This window comes from Octopus sinensis, linkage group LG15, assembly GCF_006345805.1.
Source record: "Octopus sinensis linkage group LG15, ASM634580v1, whole genome shotgun sequence".
In the NCBI taxonomy this organism is placed as follows: Eukaryota; Metazoa; Mollusca; class Cephalopoda; order Octopoda; family Octopodidae; genus Octopus; species Octopus sinensis.
In genome coordinates this window covers 9,470,175-9,496,426 of record NC_043011.1, presented here as the reverse complement: position 1 = coordinate 9,496,426, position 26,252 = coordinate 9,470,175, and the positions used below count along the sequence as shown (strand labels likewise).

Genomic DNA, 26,252 nt, shown 5'->3' with positions numbered 1-26,252 from the left:
TACATATTTTCAATGTGTTGAGTCTAAAATGTATGATAAATAGAACTTGCTCCAGCATGGACTGCATTTGTAGGTGATGACAGCAGAAGAAACTAGAGCTGATGCTTTGTATAATACAGTCATTAGAACTAATTAACAAAGATAATTGATATAATCATTAGGAATTACTACTATTAAAAAAGTAAGGAAGTTCTGTGTCTGCATTTTTCCACAATAAAAGGAGTATTTTCAGACAGTTGGAGCAAATTTTCTATAACCAAGACACTCCTGAATATACTCCAGCTTAGATACTCCTATGACTTGTCTGGTTTATCCATGGGACACAACACAATGCTTATAGCAGTTCCCTGTCTAGTGTTGCTGCTTCCAGGGTTTAAGCTTTAGGTTGGGAGAAACCTTTTATTTGCATGTGAGAGCAAATGAGTGTGACTTTGTGTCAAGTGGCATGACTCCAGTAATCCTGCTACAATCAGTTTAGTGGCACAGCCTGGTGCCATTAAAATAAACTGAACGTCGCCTCGAGCGAGGTCATTGCCAGTACCGCCTGACTGGCCCCCGTGCTGGTGGCACGTAAAAAGCACCCACTACACTCTCAGAGTGGTTGGCGTTAGGAAGGACATCCAACTGTAGAAACTCTGCCAGATTGGAGCCTGTTGCAGCCATCTGGTTCGCCAGCCCTCAGTCAAAATCGTCCAACCCATGCTAGCATGGAAAGCGGACATTAAACGATGATGATGATGTTGAACGTCATTTCACTGTTTCATATCAATCATCTGAAAATGCTTCAGAAAAATGCCAGACATTGAAATTAGGAAGTAATTCTTCAGATGAGTCAGTTTGGTTCTTTACTACAAAATTACTGTCATGTCTAGACATAAGTGGAGATGATCATCAAAAACTGTAAAACTTTTGAGGAAACCATTTAAAGTTATACAATGGCAGTTAGTAATAGTTGCATTGTTTATCAATCCACATGTGACTACCCCATTCAATAGTCACACAGACTGATCACTGTATTAATGTGCAAATAACATCAGCCAATATCTTCAGGTCTCCTTGTCCTCCACAGAAATATGCCCTTCATTACATCCAACAGTGCACGAGTTAGACCTCTACCAATGAGTTAAAAGAACAATGGTGGCTGTCAGACAGATAAATACTACCACCATCCTTGCCCAAATATTATTCACTTCCCTTTTTATTCTCAGAACACAAACGACAATTTATACCCCTAGAATTCTTCTGTATTCACCAGTATGGTTTTGGACAAATTTAAAAACCAGAATCCCCCTAAACATGGCAATTTGTCTGCCATCTTTTCAATTCAAACCCCATCTCTCCTCCATGAGAAATACTAAGTTAATTGATCAGCCACCCACCTTCTGAGATTCTCAACACGATGGACATGATGATGTCTTGAAAGATCCTTCCAGTCGAATTGGAATTATTAATTCATTTCTGTAATAGATATTGTTGTAATTGTTGTTTAACTCCTGGTCAGTCCTGACTCAGCAAATCATCAAAGCAATTCCACTAACGACCATCCCCACTTACATTCAGTGTGACTAGGACAACATTAAAGTTCCACCTTTTGTTATTATTTTTACTGAAAGGCAATTGAGGGAGCTTTGATTTGCTCTTTCTTAGATGTTCTCTAGTTGGACGAGGGAGGCTTATTTTAGCTTAAACTGTAAGCCTTTCATGTGGTTTTTGTTATATTAAAGAGAAACCAAAGAGTCTCTGCAGCACACACAAACTCAGAAGCCTGGTAGGTTGTTAAAACCAGGTTAATAGCAAGAGTAATTAGTCGTAAGGTGACTTACAAAGGTTGGACTTTGTTATTATCCTGAAATATGAGGTAATCAAATAATGAAATTGTTTGGCAGCTGCAATCAATAACTATTGAACATCAGATTTGGATATGTGGTTTAGACGAAACTGGCTTAATTGCTAATATACGCAATCATTTCAATGAAAACTTGATCTATCAGAATATATCAGGTACCTTGTTTAATGATGTATTTATTTCATTTCAGTTGTTTAAACAGGAAATAGCTACACCTTCTTCTACCGACATTGTCACAGCTTAGGTTTAGCTTTTCATTGAGGTTTCAGTCCATTTCACACAGTCAGCAATAGATATCGAAATTGTAGTTATTCATCGGCAGAATTTGTAGTTGGTCAGATGATACAGTTTTAGACTGCTAATTCAACTGTCAGTGGTTCATCTCCCAATATAGTGATTGCATTCATGTTTACAAAGACACAGCTGAGTCAGTTGGCTGTTAGACACAATGGCTCATCTACATCAATGGAGTCGTTTCTAGAATCGCAGGTCTGCTGATGAGGTTAAATAAGATCAAAACATGTCTAGAGTTATGACCTTACTTGCTAAAGATCTTCCTCTCACAGCATGCTTAATTTAGATTTTAGAGTTATTTCCCTTACCTGTTTTGCTCTTTTTTATAATTTCAACTTATGTTTCTCCCTTTTTATCACAATGGGGTGGGAGAGGGGAAGTGAGCCTTCATTAGTTAAAATCATTTTATTTTTTATATTAATTGTATTAGCACAAACTTAGCAGCCAAAGGTTTGCTAGTTCATTTCTAATTTTACTGGCAAACACATTTCATTTGAACTGGCTCAGGCCATGTGGCTGCAAATAGTTACCATGGATGTGGAAAGTGCCACAGCACTGTACTTAACATATCTCAAAATTTTAAATTCAATTATTTGTCATGAATATTGGTAAAAAGAAATAATGGAATCCACCAGACTGACCTGATCAAGCTTTACAGTGTGAAGGCGAAATATTTTCAATGCTTTCCTCTTACTTTGAAAACCTGATAGACTGAGTAGATCGACCTTGGCCATTAGATGCCTGCTTTATAGATTCTCCACCTGAAAATCATCATAGGAGTTTATATGGCAGGACAGAACATTTCATTCTACATGACTTAGCTCATCTACTTTATGAGAATAGGTAGCAGCTCTTACCAAAAATAGATTGGTGTCCAAGTACAAGAGAGGAATGGGAGAAAGCTATTTGGCCTTCTGGCAAAGGAACTACAACTATATTGGTCCATAAAGACACATCTTCAGCTACATATTACAAGGTGACGTCTAAAGGTTCCCAGACAAGTTATTTTTAATAAAAAATAACTTATTTACCCAAGTTGTAACATCATCTCCTTCAAAATAGTCACGCTGTGCAGCAATACCCCAGCCCCTGCATTCCTGCCACTTTTGGAATCTGGGGCCTGGAAGTCGTTTTCCGTAAGCAAGTTCTGTGATTCACACTGGATCTTGACCATGATGTTAAAATGGTGAGCTTTGAGCTGCATTTTCATCTTGGGGAAAAGATGGAAGTCCTCAGGTGCTAAATATGGTGAATAGGGCTGGTGTGGAAGCGACACTGTTTTTGGCAAAAAGAAAAAAAAATCCTCACAAGTGAAGGAAGCTCAGTGATAGGGGGCACTGTTATCATGAAGGATTCGGTTCTTTGCACTCCACAGATCTGGTCACTTTCACCAAATGTCTTTCTTCAAATGCTTCAAAACATCCCAATAGAACTCTTGATTGATGGTCTGGCCTTGGGGAAGGAATTTTCAATGCACAATACCCCATATCCGGGGTGGGGAGTGACACCTTGTGGCAGTTCTTCCAGATTGCTCATTGTCTTCCAGGAACATTCTTCTGCTTTTGAAGCCCCTGTGCCTCTCGAAACATCGTGAACAACCCCCATTGTCTCATCACTGTAAGCTTGCTGAAGCATGCTCAATGTCTCCATAGAAGATTTCCCAAGTTTAACTCAAAATTTCACTTTGTGATTTTGTCATGGACAAGAACAAAGAGCCAGACTACGGCAGACCCACACGGGATCCCCAAAACACAAAATTCACAACTTGCAAAGTAAACACAACAATGTCACTCAGCACACTCAGCCTCATCAAGGTCACTGCACATGCAACGGAGAGCCGCCATCTGTTGGCACATGACAGAACTAGTCTGAGAACTTTTTGATGCCAGCACGTGCATATGTTTTATGTTGTGACAACCCCAGAAATAAAAGAGAGAAAGAAAGTCCTGTTCTAATGTTCATGGTATTACAATGAGTGAATGAGAGAAGAGCTTAACTGGTATTATTACATCTGGCTTCTATAAAATATTGGAGTTTTGCTTGGGGGAGATTTCGCTTCCAATCTGGAGCAGGTCAAGTAGCTTCTTAAAACTATCAATGTTGACTGATGTTGCGTTCGTTAACCTTTGCTTCTATCACTAGCTTAGTATTATTTTTGTTGTTATTTCAATCATTTAATTGGATAAGATAATTTTCAGTTCACTAACTCTTAATATGATACATATATACACATACGTACCAGTGGGTGTGTGTGCGCATGTAGATAGCCACACAGAGTATATATTATTTATTGATTTGATAAGCTTTTCAGGCAGCTAATTAAAAATACAGGAAGACTACTCTTGACTTACAATGTGGGGAGGGTGGGTGAGTTGTACACCCCACCTCTTGCTGTGATTATAGTATAAGGCTGGTGGTGGTGGTGGGGGGGGATTTATACCCATCTCCTCTCTCTCATTATGATTACATCAGGATTATATGTCTGTTTCTTTCTAAGAGTGCTTTTAGAAACTAAACCAAATTTGAGCATTTTCTGTTACTTCACGTATTTTTATATATTTATCATGTATTTGGTATATATATATTTTATATATATCCTGTTCTATATATTTTAATATATGATGATATATATATACATATACATATATATATATATATATTATATATTATATATATATATATATAAATAATTACAGAGGTATCAAGCTGTTGGATCAGGTAATGAAGGTTACGGAGAGGGTCTTAGCCCAACTAATTAGAGAGAGAGTTAGTTAGATGAGATGCAGTTTGGGTTTGTCCCAGGGAAAAGCACCACTGATGCTATATCCTGGTAAGGCAGCTGCAGGAGAAATACCTAGCCAAGGATAAGCCCCTGTACCTGGCTTTTGTTGACATGGAGAAAGCCTTTGATAGGGTCCCCCGATCCCTCATCTGGTGGTCAATGAGGAAACTAGGGATAGATGAATGGCTGGTGAGGGCTGTGCAAGCCATGTACAGAGATGCCGTAAGTAAGGTTAGAGTTGGCAACATGTACACAGAAGAATTCAAAGTAGAGGTTGGGGTCCACCAGGGTTCAGTACTCAGCCCCCTCCTATTTATCATAGTCCTCCAGGCAATAACGGAGGAATTCAAGACTGGTTGCCCCTGGGAGCTCCTCTATGCTGACGACCTCGCTCTAATCGCTGAAGCATCAGTTGTTGTGTGCAAGAGAGACGATTGCGCTGGTATGGTCATGTGGCGAGAATGGATGAAGAGAGGTGTGTGAGAAAGTGCCAATCCCTAGCAGTTGAGGGAACCCGTGGAAGAGGTAGACCCAGGAAAACCTGGGACGAGGTGGTGAAGCACGACCTTCGGACGTTAGGTCTCACCATGGAAATGACTAGAGACCGAGACCTATGGAAGTATGCTGTGCGTGAGAAGACCCGGCAAGACTAGTGAAGCCATAATCCGTGGCCCCTACCTGGGACGTAGTCAGTCCACCTGTGCATACCTTCCTTCTTGTGACACTTGTGAAGACCTGTTGAGGCAAGTGAGAATCGAATCGAATCGTATCAAATCAAATCGAACCAAATCAAAATAGATGAACATCAATGAAATTTGTATCCTTGTGGTACCAGTGCCGGTGGCACATAAGAAAACCATCCGAACGTGACCGTAGCCAGTACCGCAATGACTGGCCTCCGTGCTGAGGGCACGTAACAAACACCATCCGAGCGTGGCCGTCCGCCAGCCTCGTCTAGCACCTGTGTCGGTGACACATAAGAAAACACCATCCGAGCGTGGCCGTCTGCCAGCCTCGTCTGGCACCTGTGTCGGTGGCACATAAAAAACACCATCCGAGCGTGGCCGTCTGCCAGCCTCGTCTGGCACCTGTGTCGGTGGCACATAAAAAACACCATCCGAGCGTGGCCGTCTGCCAGCCTCGTCTGGCACCTGTGTCGGTGGCACATAAAAAACACCATCCGAGCGTGGCCGTCTGCCAGCCTCGTCTGGCACCTGTGTCGGTGGCACATAAAATCACCCACTACACTCTCGGAGTGGTTGGCGTTAGGAAGGGCATCCAGCTGTAGAAACACTGCCACATCTGACTGCCTGGTGCAGCCTTCGGGCTTCCCAGACCCCAGTTGAACCGTCCAACCCATGCTAGCATGGAAAGCGGACGTTAAACGATGATGATGATGATGATGATGATGATATATATATATATATATATATCATGTTCATGTTGTACATATTTTTTATACATTTATATGCTATTTAATCTCCATTATCAAATGTATTTATAAACACTAATTCCCAATCATAATTTACAATATCCGATTAGATATTTTTTTGGTCCACTTTTATGAGTTGTTTTTTGTATTGTTTTCATAGATTTTAGTTTGCAATTAGTTGTTTTAAAATAATTAATATATGAGAGAAATGTGTGTTGCTCTGATGGGGATAAAGGTGTTCCAGCCATCACCATCCTGTCATTTTCTCAGGTATTGTGTATCTAGGACTACAACACACAATGTCTCTCTTTTTCAAAATAGTAGGGTACTCTGATTAGGGGTTAACTATTTCTTGCAGGAAGTGCAAATAAGGAAAGAAATGAAGGTCAATAAGAGAGGTGGACCATCAAAGATAATTGCTGGGATGTTGGTCATCATATTGTTGTCAGTTAGGTGTTCAATTAGGGAAGTGTCCCAGTTAATAACTGGTACAGCAATGTCATCTTCTTGCAACATCAGATTGATGGAACAAGTTATGAAAGTTACTGAAAGAGTTAGAACACCACTGGTTAGGAAGTAAATCAACCTGGCTGAGGGTAATTTGTGTCAGGTGGGGTACCACTGACATTCACCTCCTTGCAGGTAACTACAGGACAAGGACTTAATAGTTAGCCACCCAAACTGGCATTTGACACTGTTAGACCACTAGCTATCAAGGTGTATCCTACAACCTCATGTATTTTGCACTCTTATACTGTCCTTGGACCAGGCAAACAGGTTTCTTATAGAATCAGAAAATTCATCTCGTTATCCAACGTCCTTAATCAACAATTCAGATTTCTTGCAGTTGTTGCTAACACTCCTATTACAATTGGGATGATAACATTAACGCAATTCCAGATGAATTCCTGTTTGGAGTTTGGCCCTGCTCTTTTACTATTTTCTCACTTTCTTTGTTTACCACTTTTCAATCTAACAAGCCACATTAATTATCATCACATTCCTTCTCTTTTATTAATTACAACAATAAATGATCAATTATTATTATTATTATTATTATTATTATTATTATTATTATTATTATTATCACTTGTGCTAAAAAGTTAGATACTTTCAACAAAGAGTTTCTACTTTCCTCTGTCAATGTTTCTTCTGTGAAGATAAATTTGGACATTTTACAGGGATTGTTATCTGGTTTATTTCCCCACTAATTACCCCACCATCACCGCCATTATCTACCTATTAATCCATCAATGATGAAGTTGAGCTGGAGCTTCATTGTCAGCCAGGTAGACTGAGGTAAACAGGATTATCTACCTTGTCATGATAATAATGGCTGCAATAGTAAGGTTTTCACTGGAGACTATATGTCTTATTTATGTTAATCTGGCAATCAGTTTACATAAAAAACCATTTCTGAAAGAATAATTTTGCTGTAATGAAAATGTCATTTGAAGATACTCAGTGCTTTCAGCTATTTTATTGTGTGTGTTTTCCCTCCACACTGTCATTTTAAAAGTCCATTGATTTTTTTCCAAATTCCTATTTCAATGCCCACCACCAACACCACAATATCTAATTTATTGACTTCTCTCAAAACAATTCAATATTCAGGCAGTTCTGAAATGCTTCTGTTGTTGTTGTTTCTTCAGTCTGCAGATGGTATTTCCCTGTTAGGAAAGAAAACATCCTCACTTCTACATTTCTTACTGAAATTGTCATTAACACCATTGCTAACACCTCCACAGCTACTCATATTACCTGGTTGATACATCAAGATAGCTTTTACCTGTTTATATATTATTGAATTGGTCCAAAGGGACAGGGATGTTCCCTTCGTCTTCACCCTCAGAGACCCATTTAGCTCTTCTTAAATAGCTGCAAATCAGTGGCTGGAGGAAAAATTTGCTGGGTGGAGGACAAGTAGTTACATATAGATGTCGCCATCACCATCACCATCATCATTTATGTATGCATAAAGAGTAGGTGTATTATACACACACAAACATTACATTTGTTATAAACAACATCCACCTTAACACATGAGGAAGTGATATTTCTATTGATATAGACGTATGGGTTCCCCATCAAACTCATCTCCTACCTCGCTTTTCTATCCTCACACTCACACCCTTCCAAAACTTCCATCACTTCCCCAGCCCCACCGCCACCACCTTCTCATGTGTTATATTGATCCTAATCTATTACCAACCGGCACACTCCCTCCCACTACGCCACCCAACACCTCCTGTCTCTAGGGTGCCCTCTAGCTTTTCTTCCTACCCCTCTCTTCCCTTCTGGAATGCTTTCCCTCTTCCCTCTACCTCCCTGCTACCCTCCAGCCTCTCTTTCCTTCATTGATCTCACTGCACTCATTAAATTCCTCCATCTTCTGCCTCAGTCTCTCTGATGGTGATGATGGTCGCAGCGGCGGAGGTGGTGACGACAACAGTGATGTTGTTGGTAGTGGTGGTGATGATGATGATGAATACCGAATTAAAAAGATTTCTATGCACTCATTCCAAATTGGAGAACCAATTTGCTGTAATTTAGACCCAAATCAAGTCCCGTCTCCCATTATAAGTGCATTAATTATTAACTGACATAAAATGTTAAGTTTTAAGCTGCTGTTAATGAGTGAATATTATGGAGTATCAAGTTAAAATCATGTGGAATATCTTGGAGTACCATGAGTAATCTCTTCAGAACTTGAACCAAATTGAAGCAGCTGCAAATAATGGTCAGAGAATCATCCACTACATCTTAGACCTTCAGGGTTTTCAGTTGTTTTGGGGTTTTTTCTAAAGAAACAAACTAGTTAACTCTTGTCTACCAAAGAAAGTTATCAATAAAAATGTTTCTAGAATATTTCCTCCATGTTCAAATAGTTACAAAATATACATAGAAATAATTATTACAAAAATCTTGGGTTTATCAGAAATATTTCCTCATTGTTAAACCTAATTTCAAAATAGATTTAATTTTTTTTTTTTCTTGTTTCAAAATTTTTAAAATCTACTCAATAATTAATACTTATTTAATATTCATTAGATTTGTCAAAAATTGTGATTTAACACATTATGAACATTTTAATTAAAAACTGGTAATTAATTCAATCTCGGACTTGATAATATCACATCTATTTATTCTGTTCATGTAATTATTATTGATTTCTAGTGAGGAGCGTATTGCATATTGCTGTGGGTGTAGAGTTTGTAAAGACTGATTCTATTCCCAGATGAGGTGGCACTGTACAAGAAAATTACTAGCAGTGTGTGTTTGGCCGGTAGGGTTGCATAAAACCAAGTGAGGAGAAATGAGATGGAAATATATAACACAGTATACAAAATATGTGAATACAGGGCTAATGCAGACTTCCTGATACAGGAGGAGCTTCTAATCACAGTCAATCAAGGAGTCCTATTGATCACCTTGATTATAAAGATGGACTCAGCTGGTTGTTGGATCCATCAGACATGCAACAACAGCTGTTCATAATAACTCTACGACTCAGCAACACTCGGACACTGCATGAGGGCATGCAGCCCTGTTTTGTAGCTTTGGATGCAACCCAGTCTCCCCAGTAGCAGCACTTCCCTGCCTGGTGAGTTTACCTGCCCTAATAGTGCCCCTTGATAGTACTGCCAGAGTAGAATATATTCAGAAATTATCTGCTCTAATCCCTGGCCTGAAAATCCTCCAGAAGAGACTAACCATAATAATGATAATGATGATAATAATAATAATAATAATAATAATAATAATAATAACAACAATAATAATAGTTTCTAAAGAAGGTACAAGTTCAAAATTTGGTGAAGGGGAGTAGTTGATTAAATTGACCCCAGTACTTGACTGGTACTTTATAGATCCAAGAAGGATGAGAGACCAAGTTGACCTCCGTGGTAATTGATTTTACAAGATAAAGAATCTGAACAAATGCCGTAAAAGCATTTTATCTGATGCTTTAATGATTTTACCAGTTTTTGCCAACTCCTATTTTAATTCAGTAATGAGCTGCATTATCCACAAAGACTGGGGTCTAATAAAACAATAATTCTTTGTTCTACAGGCACAAGGTCTGGCATTTGAGTGGTGATGGGGGGTGGGGGTTAGTCAGTTATATTAACCCCTGGTGCTTATTTTATCCTCCCCAAAAGGATAGAGGACAAAATTAACCTCACCAGAATTTGAACTCAGAATGTCAAGATGGGCAAAATATTGCTAACCTTTTTGTCTGACATGGTAATGATTCTGGCTTCATAATAAAACAATAACAACACTAAACAATGAAGAATTCTCAATGATTCGCTTGAAATAACATCCAAATATCCCTCAAATCATATCAATATGTCTTGAAAAGATAAGGAGACAATGCTGTCCCCATGTCCAAAATGTTTATTTGTAGTTGGACCTGTTTTAACTCTAATGTTTGCTAAAATGGTAAGAAATATCTGTTGGTATCACAATCATAGAATGTTAAACCAAATCACCCCTGTGAATGAAACCTGCAGATTAAATATGGACTGGAATATTCATGTGATGGTGGTGGTGGTGGTGGTGGTAGTGTTGGTGGTGGTGGTGGTGGTGGTAATGTTGGTGGTGGTGGTAGTGTTGGTGGTGGAGTGCAAATGACAGAGCAGAGCAGCAAGTCAGTTTAAAATGCTGGATTTATATTCTGGTACCCCACAATTCCAAGTTCAACTTCCAGCAGAGTTGAGCTTCAGTTTATGTCCTGGTTCTGTCTTAGACTATAGTGTGTGTGTGTCAAGGCGGCGAGCTGGCAGAAACGTTAGTGCGCTGGGCGAAATGCTTAGCGGCATTTCGTCTACCGCTACATTCTGAGTTCAAATTCCACTGAGGTCGACTTTGCCTTTCATCCTTTCAGGGTCGATAAATAAAGTACCAGTTATGCACTGGGTCGATGTAATCGACTTAATCTGTTTGTCTATCCTTGTTTATCCCCTCTGTGGTTAGCTCCTTGTGGGTAGTAAAGAAATATAGTGTGTGTGTGAGAGAGAGAGAGAGAGAGAGAGAAAGAATAAAGACAGTAATGTCTGGTGCTCAAATCACAGAATCAATTAAACTATATAATCCAGTAATTAGTGAATTGATGTCAGTCATCAAATTATGTCCATCTGCTGACACAAAATGTCATCTTTGTATCTAGAAGTGAAATATATTTAAATTGAAGATTAATGGAACAGAAGCTAACGAAGCAACAGGTTAAGCATGACCTGGTTGATTGACGGACATCTGATGGATGAGTGATAGGAATGATAGGGAGTGGTTGCGTGTATGTGTGTGTAGAAGCAAGTGGTTATGTGCTTGAATGTGTGTATAATAGGGTGTGACTGTGTGTGTGTGTGTGCAGAAGGGGGTAGCTGCATGTGTATGTGTGTGCAGAAGGGGGTAGCTGCATGTGTATGTGTGCATGGGAAATTGGCTGCATATGTGTGTCTGGGATTTATACATTGTTTATGAAGATGAAACTGATAGTCTGAGCTTGTCACAGCTTATTACTAATTAATTAAGCAGGGATTCAGTTAATTACCAAATCAAGTCTCCAGTAATTAACTCAAACCATTTATCATTAATGTCATAAACTTCAATTTAATCAGGAAACTTAAAAGTCAGTCAAAGTTGAAAAAAATTAATTGTCAAATATTCCTTATTGTCTTCAGAACATAAAAGACGGGGAAATGTGAGCGGAGATGCTTGAACATTCGCTTGGATAATTTGCAGTGATTGTTGCAAGTCTCTGCACTCTAAGTTCAAATCTCACTGAAGTCAGCCTTTCATCCTATCACCAGGTTCCTTGTCCTAGCAAGAAATGAGACCCTCAAGATCCCACTAAATAGGGATAGGCCTCTAATGATAGACAAAGTGACCCCTCATTTAATGAAATCACTAAGAACAAGGAGATATCGCACTAAATGGGAGAAATGGTCCCAAAATTAGTTCATCTCTAATATTGTAATGTTATGTACTCTAATATCATTAATAACATTGTGAACTGCTTTATTACCTGTGATACTCTCTATAATCTGCCAGCTGTGCTATCATGAACTCCATTGTGTACTCTATCTACCAGGATCTCTAATACTAGGTACTCCCTAGATACCATATGCAGTGTTCAGTACTTTTTATCTGTAATACTGTGTACTCTATCATGTACTCTAGTATATGCACTATGCCATTTTATTCTTTACACTACTGCAAGTGTTCCTTTACACTAATAATAGTATTCCCTACCCTAGGTACTACAACCAACACTGTTGTCTGAACCTGTTGTGATGGTCAGTATTGGAGTGGAGAACTACTCTGCTCACATTTCTCCCCTTGTCTGTATCAATGTCTGTTGCAGGTCACTAATTTGACAATGTAAATTGGAAAGGTGGAACACACAATGCTCTAAGGAGGATGCCATAGTTGTAGAGCAGATGATAGTGGTGGTGGTGGTGGTGGTGGCAGTGGTTATGTTACAGTGAGGAAGGGGAGGAGGAGGCATGTAGTAATGGAAAATAAGACTAAGCCATCTTACACCAAAGAAATTATCTCAAGATGTTCTATAAGATACTGTAGTTAGTATAGTTCTTCATTTACTGAACAACTTTAATTAAGACTAGCAGTATCGCCCGGCGTTGCTCGGGTTTGTTTCGACCCTTTAGAATTGGAATTTTTGAAAAGTAAAAATTTTGCATTATGTAGCTTCTTATTCTCTTTAAGTGAACATTTTTCTGGTTGAAATACACCGGAAAATGGCGACACAGCAGTCAAAAACTCGTAAAAAATAGGGATTTTCAGAGAAAAAAAGCACCTTTTTGATGTAAATAATTTTTGGTGCTAACATGGCCCAATTTGAATTTTTTATTCTACGAAAGGAAGAACAAGCCTTCTTCTATCAATTTTGGTCAACTTGCACCACAGGGTCTCGGAGGAGATAGTGTTAGTTGAAGGCTACCAAACCTGCCACACACAGACAACTTCAGCTTTATATATATAGGGATATAGTAATAATATTGATAGTTCTGTGAAGGTAGGTGGCCCATTGGCTGGGGTGTTCAGCTCATAGTCATAAGGTTCTTGGTTCAATTCCTGGATTGAGTGGTACATTGTGTCCTTGAGCAATGTGTTTGATACTCAGTTGTTCCAATTTACTCAGAAGGAATGAATACCAGTCTAGTAATATTGCAGCCTCCTCACCTCCCTGCAACTGTTACACCTTCAATGTTCCTCTGAGGCAAGACTGGCTGAACCAAACAGGTACCTACGAGAGCTTGCCACTATATAGGTACCTGCTATAGTCACACTCACTCTTGAGTGATGGCTGTAGCATTTTTCTTTTTACATCGTTAAATATCAAATGTGTATCCCACTCCACCACTGGTTATGGAGATAACCTTAATATACAGTAATTGTGTCAATATATATAAGATGACCCATCATTTGAGGCAAGTTTAAGAATCAATGTGTGTGTGTGTGTGTGTGTGTATGCCTACGTGGGTTGTTTTGAGTATTTGTTATCTAGGAGTTGCTTCTTATAGTAGAAGAAATAGCTAAGTTTTTTGGCTGCTATTTCTAAAGTTCGGTATGTGGTTAAGCAAATTTTTTGCTGAACCTTAATTATTATTATACTCATAATTATAAAAAAATATTGTTTAAGTTTACCGAAAATGGTCCTTTTAACATGCCGAATACTACTTGGTGGAATTATTAATTATTAATTAATTAATTAATTTTACCCTTTATTATTATTGATTATATATATATATATATATATATATATTATATATATATATATATATACACATACATATATGTTCATCTAAGGCAAACTTAGTAATCAGTAATTTATATCAAGATCCTTCATTTGATTGAATTCTAGTTTCACTAAAGAAATATTGATGAAAGAATTTTAGGCATCAAAATTTTTTATTTCTTGGAACCAAACTGAAGTTTGTTCATTTATTCATGTTTGTAAAATGAAAAACAAGTTTGAAAGATTGCCGCTTTATTAAATTTACAATTAATAGCATAACATTCAAAAGTTCAAAGTGTAACTCAAAATAGACTCCAAGACTCCCTCTTTATTTCAATTCTCTTTTCATTATCCTCCCCGTATTTCTGGTGATAGTTATTTCTTTATGCTAACATAAAAGAACTGGATATGGTTGAATATTTTGCAGATTAACATACAACAAGCCTTTTATATGCTAACATAGATTTTTAGAATCATCTTTTTTATGTGTTGCATTAATTTGTTCTTTAACAGCTAATGTAGTCATTTTAGTAATAAACCTAACAGTACAGAGTAGAAGTTGGTTTGTCATCCACACAAACTGAGGCAATTAAAGTTATATGCCATGTTCACAAGACGGCACAATACAATTGGTTTATTAGTAAGGCTTAAACCTGTTGTACTTCAATGTACTTTTCTATATAACATGACCTTTAATCTTAATAGGTGCCATCTAAGTTAAATTCTACCAAGGTCAACTTTGCCCCAAGGTTAATAAGGTACCGACCAATCCTGATGCTGGTAGATTGGTTGGTACTTGCAGAACTGCAAGGAGATTGAACTGAAACCCTTGTATTTGTTTCAGCCCTTTTCATTTTGAGTTCAAATCTTCTCATGCCTTACCTCAGTGGTAGACATGAGGTGCCACTCTGTTTCACATCAGGTCCTTGGATAGCTTTGAAGGAAGATGCTTGGTTGCAAGCATTCAGGCCAACCATCCAATTTAAGAATACATAGTTATCTCTCTCCCACTACCTTCAGAGGCCCTGGAAAGATCATGGACCCTACCTCCCACTCTCACTAAAAGATTAAATTATGGAATTTCTCATTAAATCAAGCCTCGTACATGCTAACTTTTGTTTAGGGAAGTTGTAATTGGTTAAGGCAAAGACTTCTTAATCTTAATTACATTCGAGGACTCTTTTGTTTTTCTAATGATAAAATAACCCCTTTGGTGCAGGTACAACGATAAAATACACTCAGTACACCCTGTAGGGTGGTTAATGTTGAGAAGGGCTTTCAGCTATAGAAAGCATGCTGAAAACTGAGATGTGGGTCTATATTCCAGCTTGAAGAGCAGGTACTCCTGATAAGAACTGACTCAGACCATGTTGATCGATCCAAACCATAGCAGTATAGGAAAAAACAAATGTAAAAGTATTGATGAACTAAATTGTAGGAAAGGAGTTTAGGGAAAGCATCATGTTATACTTGTCTGTGTCTTGAACAGTGGCAGCTCATAGATAAAATTAGTTGGGGTCCTGCTTCAGAAAATTTTCAGCCATTGTTTTAATATTGCGTAAAAGGAAACAAACAGATTAAAAGAAAATTTATACATAGACTTGATCAATTCACGTTTTAGCCATTGCCGAGAAGTGTGTTTAATTTGTTCACTGAACACTGCCATAAATTCCCCCTTGTTTTTCAAAAGTCCTCCCTAAATCACAAAATAAAATGGGGAACTGTGCCCTAATTTTCAAATCTTGGGAGCAACACTGAAGCTGGAAGCAGGATAATAATCTAATCCTACACTTTATCACATTCAAGAATATAAACACGTTTTTAAGCACAACACACGCTGAGTCCAAAAGAAACATTTCCTTTCACTGGAACACTAGGGCCGGCACTGTCGTTCCACACAGTATTGTCTCTTTCTCTCTCTCCTTAATGTGAAGCTTCCTATCTCGGACATGTGAGCATGCACACAACAACCAAACACCACGTCACTGGAACTGAGAAGCACACAGTTCTATAGAAGGGTTTTTGTATTTTATTTCATAAACTAGTGGATGGCTACTGACATTAAGCTTAAAGATTGTATAATGTAGAAGTATAAAGAAAGAATTAAAGAAAAAAAAGGACTCGTTATATTGAATGTTATTGATAATATCGAGTGGAAATAAGGGGTGCTGCAGTACTGAGCTGCCCCTGGTTTTGAATATCTGCTGTTGTGCGTCTGCCCTGTATATCCAGCATTATTCCTCTCAGTGTTGTATGCCCCATGGTATACTGGTTGTCCTTTACAGGATAATACTTTAGGACAACTTCAGTTTGGTGTGTGGCTACAACTGTGTAAGTTATACAAATTGCTAATAATAAATGACAGAGCCTCTATGTAGTTGATCAATGTTCTAAAAATAGCAGCTAAATCTCCTAACCATTATCAAACTTCTCCACTTCTTTTAAAATGTAGAAACACTGAACCTTGCAAAATAACCAAAATTACAGGAATAATTTAGAGATTGCATTAGTCTTACTGGCAACACGATTCAAGTGTTACTGGTTTTAAACCAGTAACACTTGAATCGTGTTGCCAGTAAGACTAACGCAATCTCTAAATTACAATTTATATTTCCATCATTATTGTGAGAACAATACAGTCTCAGGAATTTACTCCAATATACAACTGGTATCTATCGTTTTGAGCTTAGAAAGATAAAAGATCACGGTTAACATTTTCAGGATTTGAACTCAGAATATCAACAAACCAACTCAGTAACTAATTCAGCTGACTTCATGCCTATTTACCATTTTCTCCAAAGAAAACTGAAGATGTCTTCAAACTGTTATATCTGTAATGATGTTTTATGGGAAAACCGACCCCCTAAAACTACCTCATCAATCATATATAGACAGATTTATTAAGCTAATGGATTTTGCTTTATTTTCTTTGTCAGAATATAGATTATTATCAAACAACTGACGCTATTGTATAAACTGTGTGCACAGAGCTGTTTCTTATTGCTACTGATGTGTCGATATTAGCAGTTTAACATAACATCCCTGCCGTTACATAATAGCATTATTGGTTTAGCCATAAGTTTATTTTATTAACTTAATATTTTCCTAAATTTGAATCCATTGTTTGTGTGAGAAACTGACCTCACTTAAATAACTCCAATACAATTACACTGAAATGAACCCATTACACGATGCCAGTCCCTTCTTCTTCTTCTTCTTTCCAAATGGATGAAAGTACAATGATAGTTGGTCTGTGCATTGTTGAAATCCCTCAAAATTTTTCTTTTACTAGTTTCCTTTACAGCTTTCAGACAAATAACACATGCTTCTACAATTTGTCTAAAGTGTTGCATCCAATTTTTCACAAACTGACCTATTTACTACTACAGCTGCTGCTGCTGCTACTACTACTACTACTTTTAAGACAACAAAGCTGGCCGAGTCATTAGCATGCTGGTATTTTGTTTGTCTTCACTTTCTGAGTTCAAATATTGTTGAAGTCAGTCTTACTTTTCATCCCTTCAGGGGTGATAAAACAAGTAGGAGTTGATCACTAGGGCCAACATAATTGACTAGCCCCTTCCCAGAAATTTCAGGCCTTGTACCCTTTAGTATAAGGAATTATTATTTACTTTGTTTAGCCATTAAGGTAATACAAAGCTTCACACTAGACTAAACTATCGAATCCTTTAGGCTGAGTTATAATAATAATATAATAATGAAATTATAGTATACAGTGCTCAGGTGCACCACAACTTGTCAGAAAGTGTGTATAGAGTATATGCAGTAATGTACAAATGTCTGTTAATAGGGTTGTATCATTTTTGTTGAGGACCAGTAGGAAGGGCCAGTGGAAGTACCAACTAAATTACTTCATTCCTTAATTGACCAGGGCATAACATTGTTATTAACTCCACAGAATTAATTGTCTAATTTCAAATTCTACACAATTATTTTTACTATTGTTAGAATCTTGCTAATGAAGGTGTTAAATGTGGCAGAACATGCTGGTAGGATGTATGTGAGAGCACAGGCAGAGTAATGGCTGTGTGGTAAGATGTTTACTTCCCAACTACATGGTTCTAAGTTCAGTCCCACTCCGTAGCACCTTGAGCAGGTGTCTACTATAGCTCAAGGCCAACCAAAGCCTTGTAATGAGATTTGATAGAGAGAAACTGAAAGAAGCCCATCATATATATATATGTGTGTGTATATGCTTGTGCCCCCTTGTCTTGATATTGCATGAGAGATGTAAATGAGTATCACCGTCATACAAGCAGTGTCATTCATTTCCAATATTCTGCAAAAACATGTCTGGCCACAAGGAAATATTATCTTGCTTGGGAAAAGGAGACGGTTGGTAACAGGAAAGGTGTCCAGCCATAGAAAATATGCCTCAACAAACTCTGTCCAATCCATGCAAGCATGGAAAAGTGAAGATCACAAGAATACGCACGTGCACTCACACACACGCATGCACACATGTGCGCACACAATATCTCTTTACAAATTTACAGAATAATTTTGTCAACAATATCATTTACTAATTTTTAAAGTTTTTGTTTGCTTTGTTTATTAATATTTAAAGACAAAAGAATCAAATTCGACGACTGGCATCCGTATGGTGCAAAGAGCACCATACGAGGGTGATCGTTGACAGAGCGGCTAACCAGCCAGTGGAACATAAAAGGGCACCATTCGAGTGTGATCATTACCAGCATCCCCTTACTGGCACTCAAGCCCCATGCTAGTAGGGTGCCAAGAGCACCATTCAAGCGTGATTGTTGCCAGAGCAGCCAACTGGCTTCCATGCCGGTGACACGTAAAAGGGCACCATTTGAGCGTGATTGTTACCAACGTCGCCTTACTGGCGCCTGTGCCGGTAGCATGTGTAAAAACATTCGAGCGAGGTCATTGCCAGTACCGCCTGACTGGCCCCATGCTGGTGGCACATAAAAAGCACCCACTACACTCTCGGAGTGGTTGGCGTTAGGAAGGGCGTCCAGCTATAGAAACTCTACCAGATCAAGATTGGAGCCTGGTGCAGCCGTCTGGTTTGCCAGCCCTCAGTCAAAATCGTCCAACCCATGCTAGCAAGGAAAGCGGACGTTAAACGATGATGATGATGATGATGATGATGATGAAAAGAACTTTTCATTTCCCTTGCATCTAAAACCTTAAAATTTTATGAATTTTGATATTTTGGACAGTCGTGGTATTGTTGGTTGAAGTGATGACGATGATAACTACAACCTGATAGATAACATAAGGAACTGGGAACTCGGCTGTGGACAGTGGCTATTTTCAGGTAGATAGACTGACCACCACCACCGCCTCCACCACCATCACTACTAAACCAGTTTTATTTAATGGAAATAAATTAAACTGTTACATTTCATTAGTATGGGTTTATTCCATGGTTTTTGGTTGTTAGCGTATTGCAGGGACAGGTGGGGGTAGGGTGGCACTGTGTTGTAGGGGTGCAACTGTGTAATGAGTGAGTGTTGAGTGAGGTACAGTGTGATGATTTGAGTGTAGGATGGTACAATGTTACACAGGTGCAATAATATCTTGAGTGATCCCAGTACATTCCATCCACCAAGATGTCCAATAAGTGAGGGTCACACATTCCAGTATCCTCAGATAATTGAATTATCTGTTCTGTTTTTTTTGTTTTTTTTTGTTGGAAGTTAATAATTCTGTCTGGAATGGTGGTCAGAATATTGTCAGACTGTGGTTGTATGGCACTGACCCAATAATATTGCTGCTGCTACTACTACTACTACTACTACTACACCTATTGTTGCTGCAGGTCAGCTCCAATGATTTATCAATCCTTCAGTGATTTTATTGTTGTCATGACAACACACTTTTGTACTTTTGATTTTTGGCTGAAGTCATTGACTTCCTCTTACGGAATTAATCTTGTGTGTGGGTGTGGGTGGATTGACAAATTCCTAATCTTGCCTAAATATATTTCAATAATTTGGTTTCTTACATTTCTAATACTTCAACTCAATATACAGACAGAATTAAACCAGTAAAGCCAACCTGATACAGACACACACACACATCTTGATCCTGTTCTTCGTCGTGTACATAATTATGTTTATGGAATAAAGCCACTGTAGCCAGTCTGGTGAATAACAAGGTTCACCAATGTGAGCAATATGCTGGCATCATCCACCGTTTTTAGAAAATTTATTTTCTTGTTTGAAGGTGATGAAATCATGACTACTCTTTTATTTACTTTGTAATTAATTTCTAATTAACTTAGGATAAATTTCTTCACTTTCTTTTTATCCTCTTTTTTCTAGGGTTTATTACAAGCCCATGATGTTGTTGCTCATGAAGTCTATGGTGAAGAAGCTATCCGAGTGACCCCGCCCCCAGAACAACCATACATGAATGGCGATGCTGATGCCGATAGTTCCGATGGGGACATAGACATGGAGAATGTCACCCGTGTTCGACTGGTTCAATTTCAAAAAAATGCAGACGAACCAATGGTAAGTTGTTAAATCAAGTGAAAAGATTTAATTTAGTTTTTACATTTTGGTTATTGTTTTTAACTGATTTAAAAGAAGAATTGTCTTCAAATATAATTAATGCATTATGGAGATGTACTTGCATAGCCAGTGACTTGATCTGAGATCGTGTGCTGGAACGAAAACAATTGCAGCGTGGAAGGTGTTTATAAGCCATTTAATAAACACACAAAAACCGTTAGATTCACTTCAACATTTAAATTTAATTTGTCAAAATATTTTCGTCGCTTTGAGACCGCGACCTGTTCACTGAGATGCAGTATGAAGTTTTGTCAGTGAACAGGTCGCGGTCTCAAAGCGACGAAAATATTTTGACAAATTAAATTGAAATGTTGAAGTGAATCTAACGTTTTTTGTGTGTTTATTAAATGGCTTATAAACACCATCCACGCTGCAATAATTAATGCAGTTTTCTTATATAAGGAAATTATTTTCTTGGAAAATTTTTTAAAAACAATCCACCATAATAATTAAAGTAATCCCAATGGTGGTGGTGAGATGGATTAAAACATCTTTACTCATTAATTAGAAACAAAGGTTCAAAGTCTGACTCCAAATTGACTGAAGTGGGGAGATACAGATTCAGAAATCTGATATTTGATGACAAGAGACCAAGCAAATTGAAATATTAACAGATGAGATTAATAGCCAGTGAAATCTTAATTACTGAGATAATTCATCTCAGAAGTTTAGACATGTAATTAACAAATATTTAGCACCTGCTCTCTGGACCAAGGACCATCAACTCTCCAAGTTCTTTTACAATAAAACTAAATATATTCTTACATTGCTTGTGATTATAAGTGAATAGATTCTTTGTTTTCTTAGAATGGTTCATTTTAAGCAAGGCATTCTTCATAACTGTAGGGTTTACAAGCTTGCTTTTCAACCATATGGTTTCAGGTTCAGTCCCACTACACAGTACCATGGATATCTTTACTGTTATAGCTCCTGGTTGATCATTGCCTTGAGAGTAGATGTGGGCTTCCTAAAGTATGCACTTCTACAGAGCTGTAAAAGAAGGCAACTTGTCCAAAATGCCCTGAAGTGGCACTCAATCAAAAACCATGTGATTGAAGAATTAACTTGTGTTTATCTGGGTTCTATAAAACACTTTACCAAATTTAATCAAGCACATTTCTCACATTAAAGTTGCGACCAAATTCCAGAGTTGAGTACTATCATTGTTGTTGTTATTGTTACCATTATTTTTCATATACTACAGTTAAAAATTATTATCATCATCGTTATAATTTCAGGGTATTACCTTAAAAGTAAATGAAGAGGGCCGTTGCTTAGTGGCACGAATCATGCATGGTGGCATGATTCATCGGCAAGGTATGTCATCTTTAACTCCAACATTCTCACATTTGATCCCCCCCCTCTCTGCATCTCCCATTCTGCCATTAAGAACATCACATATTCTTCACAAGGGATTATTAGATTTATTGCCAGTGTGTATATGTGCATGCAGGTATGTGTACATATATGCCACATGTGCATGTGGCTCTGATAATAGCATTTCCAGACTCAGAATCACATAAGAGTTGGTTCCACTCTAGACATTGCCCCACCTCATTGTAGAACAGCTCCTCACACATCTGGAGATTATATGCACACACACACACACACACACAACCTGATAGATAGATAGATGAGTGGTTAAGATATTTGCTTCCAAACAATGAGGTCTTGTGTTCAAGTCCAAAGCATAGGTTTTTGGTCAAATGTTCAAATCTCTCTCTCTCTCTCTCTCTTTATATATATATATATATATATATATAATATAATGTTATAGAAAGTATGGGCTATTTACGGAGTGCTCATAAAGAACCAATGCAAAAAAACATGTGTATGTATGTGTGTATATATATATATATCATAGTTCAGTTATTAGATTTGTGGGTATTCCATTTCAGATAATGCAAAAAGAACATAAAGAGTATTTATGATGGAAAACTCGTGGTATTTATATGCACATCAAGAAATATTACTTGAGGATCAAACGCTTACCATAGCAGGGCATATAATATACTACCTTAGTTAGTACTTACTTGAGTTCAAATTATAATTAGAAAGGAACTACACGCGTTTCTGTATTGGGAGATCAGAATATATGTAAGCATCAGATCTGTAATTGTATCAACACATCTTCAGGTTCATTTTTCAAAATATTGTTCAGTTATTTTAAATCATCATATATATATGATGATATATATATATCATCATCATCGTTGTCGTCGTTTAATATCCGCTTTCCATGCTGGCATGGGTTGGACAGTTTGACTGAGGACTGACAAGCCAGAAGGCTGTGCTAGATATATATATATATATGTAATGCTTTTATGCTTCTTTGTCGTAGTAATAGTTGTTACAAAATATAAGTTACTCAACACATTTAGTAAAAATATTGTCAATAAATTCTAACTAAATTCTCTGTCAAATTACTATTTTAAAGAATGTGTCTCCGGTTAAAAACCTTAAAGTAACAGGAAAATTGTTAATTTACATCTAACATCATGTGTAGATGCCTGTTATATATGCAGGCACACACACAAAACTGTATCTCTACGTTATTGTGTATAGATGTATGTTGTAAGTAGTGGAAACAGATTTTCTTTGTTAAGAACAACCTTGGACCACTGACATGATCCTAACTTATTTGAATGGTTTGTAATAAACATAACGAACCTGATTGCTGGATACTACAATTCATATACGTATACTCACACACACTGATGTTTCTGGAGTGTGAGAAAAGGATGAATCTCTGAAGATATTAATATTAAAACAAAAGGAAATAGTAGACCAACAGTTTGTTGTCTCAACATGGTGACAAGAAATGTTTCTACTTAACTGATTTAATTAACCAAAACTCATAACATTGAGTTCTTATTTCTTGACAGCTGTCAGGATGTTGGTTCAACTTATTCTGGAATACTTATTTGAAAGATAGTTTTGGAATTACCTAATCAACATTCTGCACAAAATACAGCAACACTTATTTTCAAATACATGGAGACGAAATTAATTTTTTCCCTAATTTCTTAGACAAACAGAAAATATATATCAACCTGGCTTTCTTGATGCAACAGTCACCATCAATAAATAATTATAGCCAAAATCTCTTTCAGCAAACCATTTTCCTCTTAAGAACTTTTGTTTCTTTTTGCTCGTGTCTTTTATGGTTTCTGTTATTTAGGTGACCTGTTTTGTTATTTCAAATTAAGATTCTTCAGTCTATAATTCAGACTCAGAGAAATATTTCCTTCCAGTGAGATTAAATTGGCAGAAATGGCAAAAACATTATTGTTCTACATATTTCCTGAGCTGGCTGATCGAATCACAGATTTGCAGTGATTTTTCAAAAAAATCAACTCAGTTAGATTTAGTAATATCCATCTGTTATACAAGGCATGCGCTGGGTTTACTTCCCAATCATATGGCTTCAGAGTCAGTTCTACTGCACAGCTCTTTGAAAAAGTGTCTTGCTATAGCCCTGGATAGACCAAAGCCTTGTAAGTGGATTTGGTAGATGGAAACTGAAAGAAGCCCATTGTTGTATGTATGTATGTAAGCAAGTATGTGTGTGTGTGTGTGTGTCCCCTCGACTTGACATCACAAGATATTTGTAAAGAAGTGTCATTGCCAAACAAGTAGCATTGTTTGTTTTATGATCCTCCCTGGAAATGTGTCCAGCCAAAGGGAAATAATTTCCTTACTGGAAAACAGGTCAAGTCTGGCAACAGAAAGAGGATGCAGCCGTAGGAAATCTGCTGCAACAGATTCCATCTAACTGATGCCAGCTGGGAAAAGTGGATGTGAAAACCATGATGATGATGATGATGATGATATTAATTATGGTTCCTTTATTCAAAACTAATTCCGTACTAATTCAATGAAGAATTATCTCCTCTGTAATTGTCAGCACCCATAGCTATGAGGCCGGGGGAGGAGGCAGGGGCAGTGCCAAAGGTGGTTGGAGTGGGGTGGGGAGTCGCTGCCAAGCTGATGCACAAATGCTTTTATTTTTTATATTTTTATATTGTGCAGTGGAGCAGCACATTGTGCCTCTTTGATCATCAAAGAATGGGGGGAAGACCTGGGTCAAGTAAAGGTTACAGTTGGAATGGTTGTCAGTTGGAGTTAGAAGACAACATTGGTGAAATAGATTCCTGGAAAATAAGGATCTAAGAAAAGTATATAAAGTGTGAAGATAAACAATTCTGGATGTGTAAAAGGGGTGTGTTTAGAAAATGGAGAGTTGGGCAGAGGAGAACACAACTGCATGTATTGGGAGAGAGGGGGAGGATTAGTGCCTGATTAGATGTTAAGAATTGGATGTAGGGTTGAAGATTTGAAGATATTGACTAGATTTCCTGGGATGCAGAGAATGTGCATAAGTGTGTGTGAATGTGTGTGTTAAATAGTGGATTGACTGTCATCCGAATAAGAATGTTGCGTTTGTCATGTCAGTGTGGTGAAAATTCAAGATTATTAACAAAAACAGAAGACAATAAAGAAAACACATTTTTACCATTTTAGAGTCAAAGTGGAATGAGGACAAGAACAGGTCTTTAGAAAAGCTTTGTTTTGTTCTAAATGTTGTTCTTCGGAGAAAAGGAAAGGAGGAAGGAAGATACTGTGCAACTATGTTTCTATGGATGTGTATAATAGTGTGTATCATTGTGTGTGTGTGTGGTGTGTGTGTGTGTGTGTGTGGAGTGTGTGGAGTGTGTGTGTGTGTGTAATATGTATCTGAGCAGTATTCTCAAATACCAACTGATTCCAACTTGTTCAACCCTTCCAACTCATGCCAGTATGGAAAGCTGGCACGAAATGATGATGTTGATATATGTGTGTGGATGTCTGTGAATGTAATGTGTGTGTGTGTGTGTGTGTATATATATATATATATGCAAGTGTGTATGGTTGATAAGTGAACCATTGAAAACTACTTTTTTTATACTTGAATGGAACAATGATTACTGTAAGATCTTTGGCCATGGAATTCCAACACCTTCACTCTCTCCTTTCATGCTTAGCTTGAAGATTCCTTCTTTCTCTCTTCCAGGCACACTCCATGTTGGAGATGAAATACGGGAAATCAATGGATTTAGTGTTCGCAATAAAACAGTGGAAATGTTACAAAGGATGTTGGTAAGAGACTATTTACTTCTAATGGAACAAATATATTTCTTTAAAAATTGTTAATTATACAGTTTTATTTGAGTTGTGTTTAATGAGACTTATAGCTAAATGTTGATTCTAGACACTGTGGACTCTTATGGCACAGTGTGTTCCCTTATGTAAGCAGGGTCCATAAAGAGATCAACTAATCTAAACAGTTCTAAACTCTGTAGACACATACAATCTATCAGTTCTAAATTCAGTTCCACAGTGAGTACATCCTGGAAATGGTTGTTCTTTCCTAACCCACATAGGCACACAAGGCCTAATCTTTGTAAGATTCACTGAAAGAAATCTTTCCCAGCTCAAACCTAATTAATTGTTAGACTCCCAAATTAACCAAAACAGACATTTATATATATATATATAAAAGACGTGAGTTTACAAGAATACATTCC

The 26,252-nt window shown here is 37.6% G+C and overlaps 1 protein-coding gene across 12 annotated transcripts in view; it reads left to right on the top strand.

Annotated features, from left to right (window-relative positions):
- LOC115219822 (peripheral plasma membrane protein CASK) overlaps window positions 1-26,252 on the top strand; it is a 998,477-nt gene that overhangs the window by 862,534 nt on the left and 109,691 nt on the right. For all 12 annotated transcript variants that reach the window (XM_036509446.1, XM_036509450.1, XM_036509449.1 and 9 more), the window contains 3 exons: window positions 20,434-20,625; window positions 21,924-22,002; window positions 25,739-25,824. In XM_036509446.1, coding sequence (XP_036365339.1) covers window positions 20,434-20,625; window positions 21,924-22,002; window positions 25,739-25,824 — 357 coding nt within the window. The remainder of the gene's footprint in view (window positions 1-20,433; window positions 20,626-21,923; window positions 22,003-25,738; window positions 25,825-26,252) is intronic.